The following is an 18,700-nucleotide window of genomic DNA, read 5'->3' as shown; positions in this document are numbered from 1 at the left end:
TCCCAGAGTCCAAATGAAAAATATGAGATAAGATCGTTGCTAAGTCTGCTTGAATATTTTATAATCAGTGATGGAAAAGATCCTGGAATCACAATATAATCAATAGTACCTGGATATCCATCATGTCTTCAGTAAACCCAGATGTATTCAAAGCTCTTAAACAAACAACAAAAAACAAAAACAAAAAATGTTTGTATACTAACAGAAAGGGAAATAATAAGTGTGACCTGAATGGAAATTTTCCTGATGCTTTTGAGTTTAATAATGTATCAAAACATCCCCAAACTGTGCCAGTCATGAAATAGCTGAACATGGAAACATTTGTCCTCTTTGTAAACCACAGTGGTGCCCTGGTAGCCCTTTCTATTTGATAATGGTTCTTTAGCAATTGGGACATTACTGTCCTGGAGTTTAACCTGTGATGATAGTGTTTTTCAATGTTTCATATACACCTACCTATGTGTCAAGAAACCCCAACATGAAGAAAGGACAGAAGTATGAAAAACAGAATGAATTTTCCTAATGGAGTTATAGATATATACTCTTGGTATCTATTTCAAAGTAGAATGTAACATGGCAATTATATTTGAGCCCAGTGTTTGTTTCAAAATTACACTGGAGTGCTCACTGTATAAATATCCTCAAGAGGAGAGGTATCCATTCTTCTGGAATAATTACAGAGATTCATTAATTGAACATATGTAGAAGGTGTGCTAAGTGTGAAGGTTCAAGTTTTTATCACAATGGCAATCCATTACCTTACTAATCTAATTGTGGAAACCTAAGACAGAAAGCACATCTACCCACAATGGAGTATTACTCTGCATTAAAAAATGACAAAATCATAGAATTTGGAGGGAAATGGATGGCATTAGAGCAGATTATGCTAAGTGAAGCTAGCCAATCCCTAAAAAACAAATGCCAAATGTCTTCTTTGATATAAGGAGAGTAACTAAGAACAGAGTAGGGAAGAAGAGCATGAGAAGAAGACTAACATTAAACAGGGATGAGAGGTGGGAGGGAAAGGGAGACAGAAGGGAAATTGCATGGAAATGGAAGGAGACCCTCAGGGTTATACAATATTACATACAAGAGGAAGTGAGGGGAAAGGGAAAAATAATACAAGGGGGAGAAATGAATTACAGTAGAGGGGGTAGAAAGAGAAGAGGGGAGGGGAGGGGAGGGGGGATAGTAGAGGATAGGAAAGGCAGCAGAATACAACAGACACTAGTATGTCAATATGTAAATCAATGGAAGTGTAACTGATGTGATTCTGCAATCTGTATACAGGGTAAAAATGGGAGTTCATAACCCACTTGAATCAAAGTGTGAAATATGATATATCAAGAACTATGTAATGTTTTGAACAACCAATAAAAAAAATAAAAAAAAGAAAGCACATCTACCATTATTCTATATTTGTTGATTATATCAACAAATTCAGAGAATAGTATCGCTCCTTTTCTTTCCTGGGTCCTATATAATAATTGTTACAATCTCATGTTATAATCCATGCTTTACAAAGGTGACTATTCCAGAGAAGTTCTAGAACTTCCATGATCTTAAAAATGATATTCTACTTCCATTCCAAGAACAATTAGATTTTATTCCAGTATCAAATTCTTCATGCTTGATGATTCTTCTATTACCCCCCCCCCCAAAAAAAAAAAAAAAAACTAAACCATTCAACAGGAACAAAGCCTAGTTTGTTCTCATTTTTAGTGACTCTTTTTGCACATATTTTTCAAATAAGCAAAATGTGAAATTCAATCTCCATCACTAACTGGAATCAGGGATTAGTCACGCCAGATACTATAATCCTAACCCTCTCTGAAACCTCAGCTGGATAAACTCCATGATTTAAGATGAGAAATGGGTGTTTTCAAATCCTTCAGTAACTAAAATGTAGTGATAATGAAATAAATAATTCAGTCTTGACGATGAATGGTAGATACCTACTTATTAAGTACTGCTGACTTATATTTTAAAATCAGTCTTTGAAATTTTTTTAAAAGCTAAACTTGAAAAGCAAAACCAGAAATTCTTGCAAGAAGCATAAGTTAATTTTTTTTACAGAGATTTAGATGACTTTAAGTAATAGAGGTGCACATTTATTAATCACCTGCTATGTACACGTTCTTGCCTTGTCTGCTATTATGTGAAGAGATAGTAAGTGCCATATATAATCAGTTCTCAGTGCAAGAAGAAATAACCATAAACTGGGATTATTTAGTTTTGCAAATGTTCTAAGGTACTCTGAAAGAAATATCTCAGTAGCCCAAGAAAATAGGGGCTTGATGGGATGAAAAGGTTATGTCTATAGAGCCCTGAAGATACAGTATGGTCAATGAAGTCTCTTCCCATCCAGATTCAGTGTCTCTATGTTTCTGCAACTGGATGCCAGAGTCCTTTGTCATGCTGTTGACCTGCAAATGCATTACTCTAATCTCTGCCCACTGAACACATCCACCTGAATGTGACCTATAGATACTTCACACTCATCACCTCAGAGATTGAATTTGCTTTTTTTCCCATAGTGCTGTTCTTCCTTCTGTATTCTCTATCTCAATTACTTTTACCAACAAGATAGAAACCTAGGAATCATTATTGTTTCCTTTTTCTTCTTCATTCTGTATATTACTGTTTCCAAAGATTGTTGTTAATTATATATATTGATAAAATTTTAAAAAGTTTGTTTAAAAATAGATATTCTAACTAAAATGTTTTATTTTAGATCAATATGTAAGAAATTATGAAGTTTATTTTAGTATGATATTAGGCATTATGAAGACATTTTTTTGTTTTTTTTGTGTCATATTTTTTAATATGTGCTATACACTCATTTTAAATTAATATTATGAGAAAAAGTATGACCTGAGAGGAAATAAATTTAAAAATGACTTTATGTTGAATTAGACCTTGGAAAGTCATATATTAAAGTGTAGATTAGAGTTTATTATGTTAAATTGTTAAAATCTAAGAAAACTGATTTGATGATTTTGGAATTTTTACACTTAAATACTTTTATAATTTTATTTTATTTTATTTTATTTTTATTTTTATTTTTTGAGAGAGAGAGAGAGAGAGAGAGAGAGAGAGAGAGAGAGAATCTTTTTTTTTTTTTTTTTTGTAAGTGGACACAACACAATGTCTTTATTTTTATGTGGTGTTGAGAATCGAACCTGGGTCGAGCCCATGCTAAGTCCTGAGTGCTCTACAGCTGAGCCACAATCCCAGCCCCTTTTATAATTTTAAAAATAAACTTTTGTAATATTTAAGTTTTCTTTAAAATTGAGAAAATAAGAAATTGGTTTTATATCATTATTTGTAGACATTTCTTTGAATATAATAAAAAAGTCCATTTGGGAAAATCTTCCAGCTATTCTTTATTTTCAAAAGTTGTTTTTGGAACCATAATTACAAATTACAAATAAAAGTATGAAATTTACTGATCACATAAAGGTAATCTCAAAGGAAGCTCATAACACTATGATTCCTATTCTCCTCATTAGGTTATACTTTAACATTGGTGTTCTCTATGCTTCCTGCCTTTACCTAATGATCTACTAGAAGTAAAAATAAAACAGCATATGACCACAAATAAAAATTTATAGTTGTCTAATGACCCAAACCACTATGCTGACAAATGGTATTCGGCTGAGTGGTAGACAGAGAGGTGAGTTATACATACACTCTGATTAAATCTAGTCCCTGAACATCTCACTTGATATTTATTTATAACTCCAAATGGTTCCCTTTGAAAAACTTAAACAATTAACTTATTTACCAGTCCCAAAGTAAAAATATGAATTGATTTTATTCTGACATTTAAACATATGCAGCCAGTTGGGAAGATCCAAAGAGTAGGTGCCTCCCAGCTCTTAACATCCAGTGGCTTCCATTAGGAAGGTTACAGCTGCCTTACGCAAGGGATTTACTGAATTAAGTCATTAGAGAACGAAGAGGAGAACTGACAACTTCCTCGTGAAAGTGAAATAATTAGAGAAACACGAAAAAAAACCCTCAAAAGTAGTTAAGAATAGCATTAGCATAGATCAGAAGTGTGCTGTATTCTTGTTATATGTTTAAGGATTCAGTTCCAATGATGCTAGTTCTTTTTCCCTTTGTATTTTTTAACTGGAAGAAATGATCCTTATAGAAAACAACACAGGAATTATTAAAGGAAAAATAAAACAAAATCAATCATAATCCCATTCAGAGAGAACCATTTTTAAGATCCTGGATCTGGGACTCCTATGTTTGGCTTAGGTACTCAATACACACACATACCTGTAGAGGGGAGATTAGGAATATCAACAACAACAATAATAATATGATCATTATACTTTACTCTTTTTCTTCTTCCTCCATAGAAACATTTTTATGTACCTTTTTTGTACCATTTTTATGGTATTTTTATGTACTATTTTTAAGTCTGTTAAAGCATTCCTATAAAGCACTTAGAGGTAACCAAGAACATGTATGTACCATCAACTTGGTTCTCTTTGAACACTTTCCTTACATACGTAACTTAAATAAGAAAACCATAAATACCTTGCTGGATAAAGATTTTGTGACTATGGCTGTGTTTATATGATGCAAAAGTGATTAGTTCATCTGTTCAGGTCAGCTGAAAGTCAGTTGATTTGATGACAAAAATCTCATTTTATTTGTATTACATAGAGATCACACATATGTGAAGTGGCAAGCTAGCTAAATAAATAATAGTTAGATTTTCTGAATATTTTATTATTGAGAATAAAAAGAGTATTGACAACTTATTTTATCTAATGATATGAATAGCTACTGTTTATTGAATGCTGATTGTGTGCTAATTTTATATTATACATTTAATATATCTTATTGAATTCTACTGCAAGGATTAAGGTTGTGTTGGTAATTATTATTCTGGTCTCACATGCATTCTCCCCCATTTTCTGGTCTTCTCTGTATCCCAAAAGACTGACTTCTAAAAACTAAGTTTCCCAGGCTCCCTTGACATCTGACTTCCTGTTAGGTTGTGTTATTGGGAAACATTTGGGTGACACTGGGATTGTAGACAGGAGAAAGGCACTTATGGCCTGTGATAGTCTTGAGTTCTCAAGGACTCAAGTTTCTGTAGCTGAGCCCTTTCTTTTTCTGATACAACCTTTGATTGAGGAGTGACTTTCCAGTGTTATAAATCTCTGAGTTGTCCACTATTCCCTGTTTGGCTTTTTGATAGTTTTGACACCTTTGTAACTAGTTTCTGATATTAAATTCCTTTATTACCCATTGTGAGCTCTATATTCCTGTCTGGACATTGAAAAGAAAGATGCTGTCTTCATTTTTATAGGTGTAAGTTACTTGTACAAAATTAAAAACTAATTTAAAAAGAGGCTTTCACACTTATGCCTAATTTCAAAGCCCATCTTTAAATGATTCTGCTGCCTACAAATGACAGCCCAAATGAATAGTTTTCATTAGTCTCCTCTTTCTACTACTTAGCTCAAATTGTCTGTATTATGGCAGTAACTAGCTATTATCATCATTTAATTATCTCTCCCAATAGCTTATGAGAATTCTTAAGAGCAAGCACATGGAATTCATCTTTGTATCCCTAGCACCTACTGCTGTGTTTGGAATGTAGTAGGGCTTAATAAATATTTGTGGAGTGAATGAATAATAATCACTATCATTGATGGAGTGACTGTTTTATTTTAGCACCACAGTAGGGAGCTGATGTGAATTTTATAACTCGATCTTCATGACAGTATTGTAAGGTAGACATAAACATGCTAAAATCACAAATAAAAGAAATAGGCTGAAGGAGTTTATAAACAACTCACTGCTAATCAGGGATTAAACTCAGGTCAACTGAATTCCAATGTCTGACATTCCGACTCTAGCTAGCTACCTCATTATATTCACTAATGTTAATGAAAAAAAATACATAAATAAATGGATTAGGAAAAAGTCTAAGCATTTTATTTATTTTTGGATCTTTAGAAACATAGAAATCTTTATAAAAAAAGTGCAGTATTTACTTGCAGAAAATTAAATGGAAATATATATTTTTGTATCTAAAATTTTGTGCAGATAACAAAAAGAGAAGATTTGGGATCATAATCTGAAGAAATTAAACAGTTCCTATCTCTCTCTGAGAAAAACCAGAGATGAGAGTAGTTAAAGTGGTAAAAAACAGATTTTGTTTGGGAACTATTGTAATAACAGAAGAGCAACTTTCATATAGAACTTTTTCCAATTCTGAATACAGCACAGAGCAGTGAGACTTCATAGGCAAGGAGAAGAGTGAGGGTCAGTGAATGGAAAATTACAAAAAGGAAATATAAAGGTATGGGGGGTGCAGATTCTGGTTAAATCAAACCACAGAATTCTTGCTGAAGTAAGGTCAGAGTGATCAGATGTCACCTGGGATGAAGAATTTGATCAGATTTTCAGATAATCAGGTATCAAGTGTGAGGGATTCTCTAAACTGGCTTTAAGATTCTTGCTCTAACTAGAAAATGCAAGGTTGAACAGCATGTAGAGGATTTAAAGGAGTCTGAGTACACTTAGGCCGAAGAGGGTGTTTTGTTATCACGGGGTGGGGTGGGAAACTGGTTATTTCCATAATTATCTAATCATTCTCTAGAATTGCTAGGTATGGGATATGACATTTTTTTTTTAAAGAGAGAGTGAGAGAGGAGAGAGAGAGAGAGAGAGAGAGAGAGAGAGAGAGAGAGAGAATTTTTAATATTTATTTATTTTTTTAGTTCTCGGCGGACACAACATCTTCGTTTGTATGTGGTGCTGAGGATCGAACCCGGGCCGCACGCATGCCAGGCGAGCGCGCTACTGCTTGAGCCACATCCCCAGTCCCTGGGATATGACATTAATGTTATTCACAACCATTTCTGTTAAAGACAGAATTCGGGTTTTAGCTTGATTTCTCTGTTTCATGTTCTATGAATAGGTGTTTTTACTGCTTAATTGATTGCTGATGAAGAATTCTGTTTGTGTTCCAGACTTTGTTTTGCATGGTGAGATCATCTGTATAGATAATATTCTAATGCTAAGTTCAGTTTCCTACTTAGTTTTTCCTAGAGCTATGCATTATTGGTTCCTCCTCTGAATATAGAAAATAAAATATTACCTACATTTCTGAGGCTGATAGGCAGAATCCATCATTTTTGTCTTTAATTTCTGATGAAAATGAACAAATAGAAGTAAAATAATTTGCTAGTCCTCATACAAAAAGTCATTGTTGATTCTACACGTACTTCCTTGGCATGCGCTTGCTTGGTTTGGTATTGGTTGAAATTGTTTCAACTGGATACCACCCAAGAGGCTGTTCTCAGAGAGCTAGAAGCTATTTGAAGATCCCGGAAATATGAGATTTTCATAAGGTTTTTGCTGGTGTGATTCTCTTTTTTTCCCAGAGAAAGGATCATCTCCTAAGCCTTCTTCATGTATGTACTTTGCCATGATAAAGTCTTTATTTCTTTAATTCAATAGTAAAGAATAAGATGAAATTAAATGCATGCATTTCCCCAGCTGGTTTCTAATATCATAAACTATGTCAATATAGAGCATAAATGAGCTGTATTCATTTTTTAAAAATGTGTTCTCTTATTATTGAGACATTTCATTAGGGGCTGGGAATCAAAGGGTGTCAAAAACCCCAGAGTGTTGCTGTTCAGTGGGAGTAGAGTGTCAGTCATGCAAGATAGAAAAAGTTCCAGAGAGTGGCTGTATAACAATACGTATATACATAGTCAACAATTCTGTACTATGTCCTTAAAATTTTGTAAGAGAGCACATTTTCTGTTTTGTGTGTGTCTGTGTGTGTATGCATGTATGTTTGTGTAACTACAATACAACAAACAAAACAAAACAACTTAAAGTTGTAACTGGCTACCAGAAGAAATTCAAACACATTTGCTTGAGGGGGTATTACCTATTCCATTACTTGATTCTATTACCTGTTTCCATTTGTATGCTGAAGAGTTAGAGAAATAAAATGATTATCCACTTAATTAAACTTCAGCAAGTTGTTTTGTTAACAATGATGATCGATGGGGATTTGTCAGTGACACTCTGTGATCCTGGGAGCAGAAGTCACCATGTAAACAACACTATGCTAACAAAAGGGGCCTGTTCACATGGCTGGAACTTGCTTTACATGCCTTCCTGATTTAGGGTCAAAGTGCTCAACGGTGCCTATGACATTAAGTATTGGATTTCATGAATTCTGGGTTGAATAAATGAAATAAATTTTGTTCATTTATTTTCCTCCAGGAAAACATTTAAAATGTATTCAAAAGGATGAAATGTTTTTATGATACAAGCTGTAAAATTAGAGAAAGTTTAGGTTTAATTTATTTACATTGAATTATTTCCATGTGTTTAACTTTATTACCTCTTATCCCAGTCCAATTATTCATAAAACTTTTCTCAATACCATAAAAGCATTTTAAAACAAGTCTTCAAGGTATGGTGACAAAACTGGTTCTAGATGGTAAGGTAGTAACATAATTCATGGAAGGAATTACAAAATTCCCTATGTGAGGATTTTCTGGGCACCAAATCCAGCTTCTGTGCCCCCTAGCTACAATATGAAAAATAGACATTTAGAATAGTCATGGCTTTAGCCATTTAAAAAAGAGAAGACAACTTTGACATGGAAAAGGAATAAATTCTCTATCTCATTGTTTGATAGAGTGACTAAATTGGGTTCAAATATTGTCAAGAAGGGATAGAAGGCAAAAAATCAGGGAAGAGAGATTGGATTCTAAATGCACAAGAAGAGATGGGGAAAGTTGACAGGCTTCTGATGAAACCATATTTGGTATATGATTAAATCACATCAGTTTCTACTCTGTTGAAAATTATACCTTTCTATCAGTTTTTTCAATACCAGTGTTGCATTATATTAAGGTGATTTGAAGTTTTTTTGTGATTTTGAAATTTCAGCATGGTTTCATTTTTATGACCTAGAGAATTTCTATAATTTTCATCTATAACCTATGTTTGTTTTATTTTACCATTTCCAAACCAAACAAGCTATAATACGTCATACACTGATTTTATTTCACTGTTTTATTTAAATTTTATTTTCTTAATAAAAGTATAAGTTCCTAGGGATCTGGGTCCAAGTGCCTTCCCCAAAGACTTAGACTTCTCCAACTAGTTTATGTTCTCCATAGGACATCTTTCCTGTCTTGTTCACTGCTGAGTTCCAGTGCTTTAATCTGTAGGGCATGAGAAGAGAGAGCTAAGCTTGTACATAATTGCTTAGTGGTGATTGTTTTAATGTGTATATTTGGGATTCAGCAAATTTAGAGAGGGACAGCACTTGTTAAAGTTAGTAACATTCAGAATCACTGATTAAATGAATATCATTCAAAGGATATTTAATATATTAATGCTGGGGATACTGTTAAGACATGGTACTTATAACTTGAAATCAATTGCTAGAATAAATATTATCAAAGTAAAATATTTTCCTTTTGGTGCAAAATATTGTCCTTCTTTCTAGACACCAAATAAATAAAATCTCTGAGAAGAAGTTATTACAAACTAATAGAATTTAAGTCCTCTTCCTCTATTACATATAAAAATATATGCCTGGCTGGTTGTGATGGTGCATGCCTGTAAACCCAGCTACTCTGGAGGCTCAGGAAGCAAAATCATAAAGTCAAGGCCAACCCAGGAAGGTTAGGGAGATCTTGTCTCAAAATAAGAAATAAAAAGGGCTGAGGATGTAGCTATGTGGTAGAGTACCCCTGTATTCAATCCCTAGTCCTGAAAAAAAAATCTGTGCCTATATATTATGTATACATGTAGATATCTATTACATATATATCATATGTATAATGTTATTCAAATGTATATCTCTCTCTCTCTCTCTCACACACACACACACACACACACACACACACACCCTTCCATTTATTTTTCATCTCTATTACACTTGACATCTTCAACTGGAATTGTAGGTTTCTTTCTCAGATTGTAGAATTATTTGTTATTTTTACTGAGGCTATTTCCATGATTAAAATTCCTTGTCTCCCCAGGTTTCTATGAATCAACAGTGCCCCAAAAAGCATTTCTCTTCCTGAGACTCCAGGGAAGTCTTGGAATGCAAAGAACTTGAGGAGGAAGCCTGGCCAAGTAAAGATTTGTGAGCCTTTGTGTGCTTGCTGAAGCAGATTTTTGGCACTAAACAAACCAAAGTGTTTGTATTATTAAAAGCAGCACTTTTCAAGTGAGTCCAGGGAGATCACTTTGGTCTGTTTGTTTTGGCTAAACAAGAGAAAAGCTATAATTTAACCATATAGTCATTATTTGCAAGAGGATGATAATGAATTATGCAAATAAAGAGTGATTATAGTTAAAGTAACTTTTTCAATAGAAATTTAAAACTGTATCTTCTCTAATCCCATTATTTACTAGATCTGAATCAAAAACTTCCTAGATACTTGTTTAATACAGTAGATTCCATATATGTTGTTCAAATTCAATGCTTTTTCAAAAGAATGATGATATGATTTTGTCAGTAATTTAATAGGTTTCTGTTTTCTTATAAGATAGAACTAAGACATATCAAGATTTAAAACATAAATATCTTGGAATAATCAGAAGAGCAACATGGGAGAAACTGAGAAAAGGATCGAAACCCACAGAATAAAATGTCTTTCCAAGGTGAAGGTATGGATTTTTTGGGCATATATATATGTATATGTACATATACATATGTATGTATATATATGTATATATATATATATATATATATATATACACACACACACACATACATATATATATGTAAAGTGTTTTTCTTAAACTTAGTCCTTGTGAAACTGCTTATATCTACATGAAACGATCTAACATTAATGTCATATTGCCTTATCTATTGATAATTTCTTGCTTTAAAGAAGTTGGTTTTGTAACCAAGAGTATGTCTAAATAAAATTACTGATATTGGCAATTTAATCAGGAATGATTTTGAGGGACTTAATAATTAATTAATTTTGAGGAATGATTTTGAGGGACACTAATATAATGCTCACCCTTCAGGGGTTTCTCTCCCAGAGAAGTATGTGGGGTTAGTATTAGAAAATAGTTCATTGGACAGAAATGCTTTGTTAGTATGCTAAGATTACTTCACAATGACCCAGTAAAACAAGTGTTTTCTTCAAGCTTTGGCATTACAACAATCATTGTCTACAAGAAAAATACTGGTTTTGTTAGCTGTTCTGATGGTTTTGACTATTTTAGAGCAAATTCTTTCTTTTAAGCTCCAAAAGTATCTTATATTCATTATATTTATTTTCAACCTGGGGATTTGAGCATTTGTCTTAATTCCACAGCTAGTGCCTGTTGAGAGTGGTTTCCTAAGAAACTGGCACTCATTTTCCTATCAAAAGCTCATTTTCCCAATACACATGTGTGAGTCAAATCTGTATATGTACACAACAGTGGAAAGTTATAATATAGATCTAGAAAACTACTTTTTCCTGAAATGCCATGTTAACTATAAAAAATCCTCTTAAATTATTCTTCAATTCTCATGATCTTCTGTAATTGACTAGTTAAAAATAAGAATCTAAGTCTGAATTCTCTACGTTCCTATCTGTATAACATTGATACTATTTTCTGTATAACATTGTGTGACTTATTTAACCTTTTTGTGCTTAGTTTTTCTTATCTGAAAAGTATAATAACAATCATCCTATTTTGTAGGAGTTTTTTTGATGCTAGGAAAAATTATGAATATTTCAAATATTTATTATTACTAGCATTTGTGCAGAAAAGTTGTCAGGCATATTTATAAACAATAGGTCTTAAATTTTATTTTTTATTACTTTGGAGTTTAGCAAGATTATATACTGATGTGAATGTTATGGCAAAATATTTCAACCACAAGTTTAGCAAGTAAAAATGAGAGGCAACTTCTTAATAATCCATTGGACTTCTCTACTTTTTTGAATTTTGAAATATTCTCGTTAAGCAAAATTCTTTAGGAAGCATCAGAGGACTGTCTTTAATAAATTTGCTTCAAACTTTAGAACATAATTGTTAAAAGTTAGTAGGAATATATATATGAACTAGCTGTGTATACAGGTTAACATTAGACTTAGAATGCCACTACCACTGGCTTATTTCACTCTGTGAATAGAATCAATTTAGTGAATTCATTTAATAGTTTTAAGGAAAGAACACTGGGATCATGATCCTTCTAGTTTTCTTTCTCAAAATGGTAAGTAGAAAAAAATATTTTCCCAAGTCAGATTTGTACTTGATTTGGTAAAACCTTGATTTTAAATATGAGACCTGAATTATAAAGTCATGTGAAATTTGTATAGTCTCAGTAATATGATCTGCAAAAGCTTAGAGTGAGAAGAGAGAAGTTCCATGAATGACATTTAATATTAAAACTTAAATAACTGGAGACTAGCTACAGTATTTTGCAGCTATATAATAGTTGTGGTTTATGCTATGCTTGATATTAAAATTTCCCAGGTCTTTTTCATAAAAATTTCTATTCAGATTTCACTAGATTCATGGGTTCAGACAACCTTTGGCTTAGGTGTATGCTGTAATCTGAATGTCTGTGATCCCTAAATTCACATGCTGAGATCCCACCCCCAAGATGATAATGCTGAGAAGTAAGGCCTTCAGGAGATAATTAAGTCACAGGGGTGGAACCCTAATGAGTTAAATCAGGCCACTTTTAAAAGAGAACTTCAAGGGACCTCTTGTTCCTTCTACCACGTAAAGACATAATGAAAAGACAGCTGTCCTTCATTCAGTAAGTGGATCTTTACCAGACATCAGACTTTCAAGTGCCTTGATCTTGGAATTCCTAGCCTCTGTATTTCTGTGAGAAACAAAGTTTTATAGTTCATAAGCCACCCAGTTTATGGTATTTTGTTATTACACCTAAAATGGATTAAGACAATATGTTTGACTCCATTAGATTTCATTTTATTTTTAGTTCATACTGACTGTTTATTCAGGTTGTTTTTGATATTCTGTCATTAATTCAATAAACATGTCTTAGGTGCTTACACTAGCCACTTACTAGGCATAAACTACACAAAAGCAAGTAAAATGTGGCTCTTATTTCTGAATTATTCACAGTACAATGAGGGAAGAATCCAAACACATAGATAAAATGGACTGTGATAGGGGCTATATTAGAGGTAGACATACAATTGGAGCACTGGGAATAATATTTCTTGGGAGAACATGCATGGCAGAAAGAGTAGAAAATACAAAGTAAAGTTTGAATGTGTTAGCCAAAGAGAAAACCAAGTAGATAGAGTCTATTAGGTAAGCAGAGATTTAGATATGTGTGGGAGGAGGGAATTTGGGGAAGAAAAGAGACATTAATGGTAACAAATAATTTGGAGACATCAAATAAGTCAATGATTGGCTCTCCAATTGTCTATTGGTTTTGGAACTTAGGAAGTTGTTTCTGATTTTTTTATGTAATACCTTCAGAATACGCCAGATTATATAGCAGACTGAAAGCTGAATGAAGGATGAATAATGTATGCAATGAATATATATTATTCTTCTAAACATCTACCATCAGGCATGAGGGAATATATTGTTTTCAAAAGACACAGAAGTATCTTGAATGCATTATTAAGGCAGTAAGAAGTGAGAGGAGAGGGAGCGGTAATTGATGACTCATTTCAGAAATGGGAAAAATACACCTAGGAGCATGGATGAAGGGATGTTATTTTATAGGAGAAAGAATACTTATTCTAGAACTAGATGAAAATTAGAAGGGATAGGGATAGAGCTAACTTTTCCAATGAAGTTGCTGATAATCATTTTCTGCTCATGGAGGAGTACGTGACTGGGTTGGAGACTGAAACAAAGAATAAAGTTGTAAGTAATTTTGAAGGGAATGCATGAGACAGCCCACAAACTATGGGTTGGCTCAAGATTGGGTGTGTGGAGTAAGGATTTTAGGTATTTGAAAATGATGGCTAAAGTAGGTTAAAATGATGTCTGAGATGGAAATATCATCAGGAAGTAACTTTAAATATGGGCAAGGAAAAAGTCTTATGGCATGTGACTGGAAACCACCATTCAGACTGACATAAATATTCCATATTCTGTTGATTCTGATGCAGGAATTAATCTTCCTAACTATACTAGTACCCAATATGCTTCTGTTTTCAAATCCTTGCTAAAAGATGTCTTTTTTTAATTTAATAAACCTATCAGAAATTTAGTTTTTTACATTTTAAATAAAATTGTGCTTGTTCTATTGATCACAATGGTTCTAATTTTGAAGTTTTCCTTGATGTTATATGAAAGGCATCAACCCTCCTCCCTACCTCTCTAGGCATGGGGACACATGCCTGTAATTCCAGTAAATTAGTGAGGGTGAGGCAGGAAGATGGCAGGTTTGAGGCCAGCTGGGCAACTTGGTGAGACACTGTCTGAAAATAAGGTATAAAAGGGCTGGGGATATAGCTCAATGGTAGAGCATTTCCCTAGTGTGTGTGAGGCCTTGGGTTTGATCCCCAATACTGAAAAACAAAAAGGCATCAACATCACTGCTTTTTGTAACTAATTATGTAGCAGATATGATTGATTCAGATGTAGAAATTTGTAGTATGCATATTTATTTATCATAATAAGAACCTGTTCAATTTAAAGACATATTTACATATGGTTTGTAATGAAAATATTACTTTAAGTAAATTTACTACCAGTAAGTAGAAATCTGACATCATATAATCTGCATGTTACTTTGAATAAGAGACTATAAAAGTTCCTAAATCTGACAGGAGGTTTTGCATAAACCCAGCTGTTGGAGTTATGAGTTGCTGAGAAGAACACTCATACAACACATCAGGAAAAATTAATTTATTTCTCACAGGCAGGTAGTAAAGATAAACAGAAGCCTGGGATCTGTAGTGAGTTGGTCCCTCAACACCCAGAAAACCACCCGAGAAGATGGAGTCTCATCTCTGCATAGGCCTACCTTTTTTTCCACAGCGGAGGGACCCCAAAAGTGCTTGACCTTGGGTTTATATATCATGGGCAACATTTTGTTTGCTGAGCTCAAATATTATAGAACATCCTGTGCTGGGGAAAATGAAGGCACACTTCAGATTGTCCTGGACATTTCTTATGTTACTGAGATTGTAATAATTCTGCCCAGAAATTTCAAGCAAGAGAGGTGGAAGAGCTGGGTTGGTCAAGGTCATCTGGGAACTCATCCTCCTGCAGAGAGAACTTGAACAGATTTGCTACATCAACAGTGTCTTTGTTTTATTCTGTATTCCTTATTTTCATAAAGTATATGTATTCATTTGTACAACAGATAGCATTGTAGTGCTTAAGACGTTTGATTCAACAGCTGTGTGTTAAAATAACTAGTTGTTTCTCTGTATGTATAAGGTATGCCTATAAAATAATGAGACTGTAACTACCTACAAAATTCAGTGCCATTAGTCATTTAGTCCCACTTTGAATTTTTAGAGAAAACACGCCATGACAGACCAGAAGAACAGATCAGGTTTTAAAGTTTCTTGCAAGCTCACCGGTTACTTAAGTTGGAGATAGTCTAATGGCAGAGGACTTTTTCCCAATAGATATGAAAATATAATTTAATAATAAAGTTTTCTTATTTGTTTCTTTCTAGATGTTTTTGTTGGCATTAACTTGTGCATATATATCCAAAACACTATCTGGATCTTACATGAATTCCATGCTCACACAAGTAGAGAGACAATTCAATATCCCGACATCTCTAGTTGGATTTATTAATGGGAGCTTTGAAATTGGTAATGAATTATTTTTGCATTACTTGTGTTTATATTTTGTTTTATCTATGAGCTGTTCTGAATTTTATTCTCTTTATTTACTGTTTTAAGCCATTTAATCTAACTGAATTACATGTTTTCTAAAACTGATTGAATAGCCTGGCTAAACTTATGGGTAGAGGACTTTTTCCCAATAGATGATGAAAATATAATTTACTAATAAAGTTTTCTTATTTGCTTACAAACAATCCATTTAAATATTACCACAAATTAATACCTAAATATTGCTACATATCACACCACTATCTTTTTTATCCTAATAGTTTCTTGACTATCTGGCATGACATGAGTAACAGAGTATTTATATTTAAATCTATCATTTGACAGCCCTGAGGGAAACAAGGTTGTCATCTTTGAATTTAGCATGTATTGTGGGAGACTAAAGGAATTTGTTTTTCAAAGGAAAACACAAATATTTTTCTTTTCCTTTTATGCCAGGGAGGTTGACAATTCTCCTTTCTAAGTTCAGAAAGAAGAAGAAACTAGTTTCCTGTCTCTCTCTGAATTTATTTTAGAAACATCCCATGGGGAAGAATGAAGTTTACTTTTAGGTTCTAATTTTTGGGGTAACTGGGAATTTGTGATAACAAAGATGAGGGAGGAAAAGATTTCTGTAAACAATGCTACATAGAAATAGTGATGCTACTCCTTTGCAGATTTATAATAGCTTCTACTTCTTTCAAGATAAAAATTGCCTTTTATAGATTTAACCAAAATGTGAAGAAAAACCAGGGTTGAGGAGAAGCAAAACTGAAACCTGGGATGACTGATCATCTGTGGTCAGGTGCTTCAGATCTTACTCTGATTCTCCTGTGTCCTGGCAATAAAGTTAGAACTATCTCAGATATTACTCTGACTCTCCTAACTCCTGGCAATAGAGTTAGAACTAACTCCTGCATAGATTTCTGACATAGACTCCTTGCATAGACTCAGCTCACAGGCTAGTGGAGGGCATAGGTGCAAAGTAATAATTTTGAATACAATACATATTGTTCATAAATGCATGCACGATCCTATAGAAACAGGAAAGGGTACACAACCTTATTTGGGAAAGACAGGCTTTTGAAAGATGAGTAAAAGTTTTCCAGGTGAAGAAATGGTATTAGGTAAATGTGAAGGGAGTTCCAATAGAAGGAGCAGCACAAGGGTGAAACAGCACAGTAGCTTGTGTGGGGAGAACTCCTCAGCCCAGTATTGTTGGGTAGTCAAGCTTGAGGTGGAAATTGTTAGGATGTGAACCTGGAGACATGGGTAGGGTGTATAAGGGTGAGAAATGGGCAGAGACTTATGGAATTGTTATGGAGTATATTTTTTAGTCTTGGGGTGAGGGAGAGTCAATAGAGATCGGAAAGGGTATTGTTGGTCTTCTTCTGTGCTAAGCACCTCTTTGGTAATCTGTTGCCGTATGATCTCAGAATAATGTAATTTCATAAAACAAAAAACTATAGCAGTAGAAAGGAAGCCAAATATATTGAAATAGCATTATATCAAAATATAAAAACAGATTTTTAAATAATGGTCCTGGATTTTAACACATTAAACAAGATCTAGCACTAATTTTCAACTAATTATTGGTGTTAATAATATTTGAGTATCTGCAACAACTGTAATTACATGCAAATATCTATATTTCTGTTGATGACAAAATCATAAAAACTGTTAGTGCTATTTTATTTTATTGCCTACTTTTTGCCATTAATGGAAAAGCTAATAGAGATTAGTGAAAATAAAGATGCAACTTTTTTTTTCCTCACTCAAGTTCATGTCATCTGTGATTTCTACCCATTACTAAGAATCCCTGTTTAAAGCCATGTCAGATTCACATTTTAGAAGGGCAATGCTTATGGCTGTGTTGAGATAGATTTGAAGGTAGAAAACCAGATAGAGGATAGAGAGGGTCCAGGAGGCTGATGCTGAAGCCAAGGGAGAAGTATCTGGGTCTGAGCTAGGATCATACTTATAGGAATGAAGAGAAGAGAGTGACTTAAAATAATCTGGGAGTTAAATTCCAGAGAACCTGGTGACATATAAGAGGCAGGTAAGGGCAAGGGCTTCCCAACTTGGACAGTAGCAAGGATAGTAGTGTCAAGGCTAGGAATATAGGAAGAGGAGCAAGATAATGGTAGTGGCTGTGGAGATGATGATGAGCTTTATTTAGGCGATTTTTTCATGATGGTTTCTGTGAGACCTTTGGGTAGTGATCTTTACATTGCAGTTACAGGTCTAAAGCACTGGGAAACCACCTGGGCTGGAGCTATTGAATAGTGAGTAAGTAGGTGTTTGTTAAGAGTAGAGAGTAGATGAGTCTATTCAGGGAGAGGATGTAGGATAAGTGCAATGGACAGGAGTTAGAAATGTGGTTCAGTGACAGAATGCTTGCCTGGCATGCAGGAATCCCTGGTTCCATCTCCAGCACTACAAAGTGAAACATACAAATGAGTAAGTACAATGGATAAAGAGTGGATCCTAGAATTGTACCAATGTTTAAGCCAGAGATGGGAGAAAAAGAACCAATGAAAGTGTTAAGAGAAAGAACGGTAGGAGAAATAGACAAGACAGAATGGTACTATAGATTCCAGGGCAGTAGAAATTTCCAGAAGAAACAATGTATTTCAATTTTATGTGAAAGGATGTGTCAAAAGTATTGAAAACATTAGAAATATTCAATTAGATAAGGATGGAGAACTGTTTCCACCGTTTCATAGTGTTGAAGAAATCAATGACATGTGCCAAGCACTTTTAATTGAACCGTAGATTTAGAAGCAAAAAGTAGGGCTGGGGATGTGGCTCAATGGTAAAAAGTGCTTGCCTAGTACATGTGAGACCCTGAGTTTAATCTCTTAACACCGTAAAAAAAAAGA

General features: G+C 33.8%; 1 protein-coding gene across 1 annotated transcript in view; it reads left to right on the top strand.

The window, feature by feature from the left end:
• Positions 1-18,700, top strand: part of SLCO1A2 (solute carrier organic anion transporter family member 1A2) — a 146,828-nt gene that overhangs the window by 70,515 nt on the left and 57,613 nt on the right. The window contains exons 3-5 of the mRNA XM_081310325.1: positions 10,059-10,249; positions 10,572-10,692; positions 15,659-15,800. Of these exons, the coding sequence (XP_081166451.1) occupies positions 10,633-10,692; positions 15,659-15,800 (202 nt within the window). The 5' untranslated portion in view covers positions 10,059-10,249; positions 10,572-10,632. The remainder of the gene's footprint in view (positions 1-10,058; positions 10,250-10,571; positions 10,693-15,658; positions 15,801-18,700) is intronic.

Source organism: Spermophilus citellus (genome assembly GCF_964194105.1).
Source record: "Spermophilus citellus genome assembly, chromosome: 10".
Classification (NCBI taxonomy): Eukaryota; Metazoa; Chordata; class Mammalia; order Rodentia; family Sciuridae; genus Spermophilus; species Spermophilus citellus.
The sequence above is the reverse complement of the archived record's forward strand: the minus strand, read 5'-3'. Positions and strand labels throughout refer to the sequence as shown.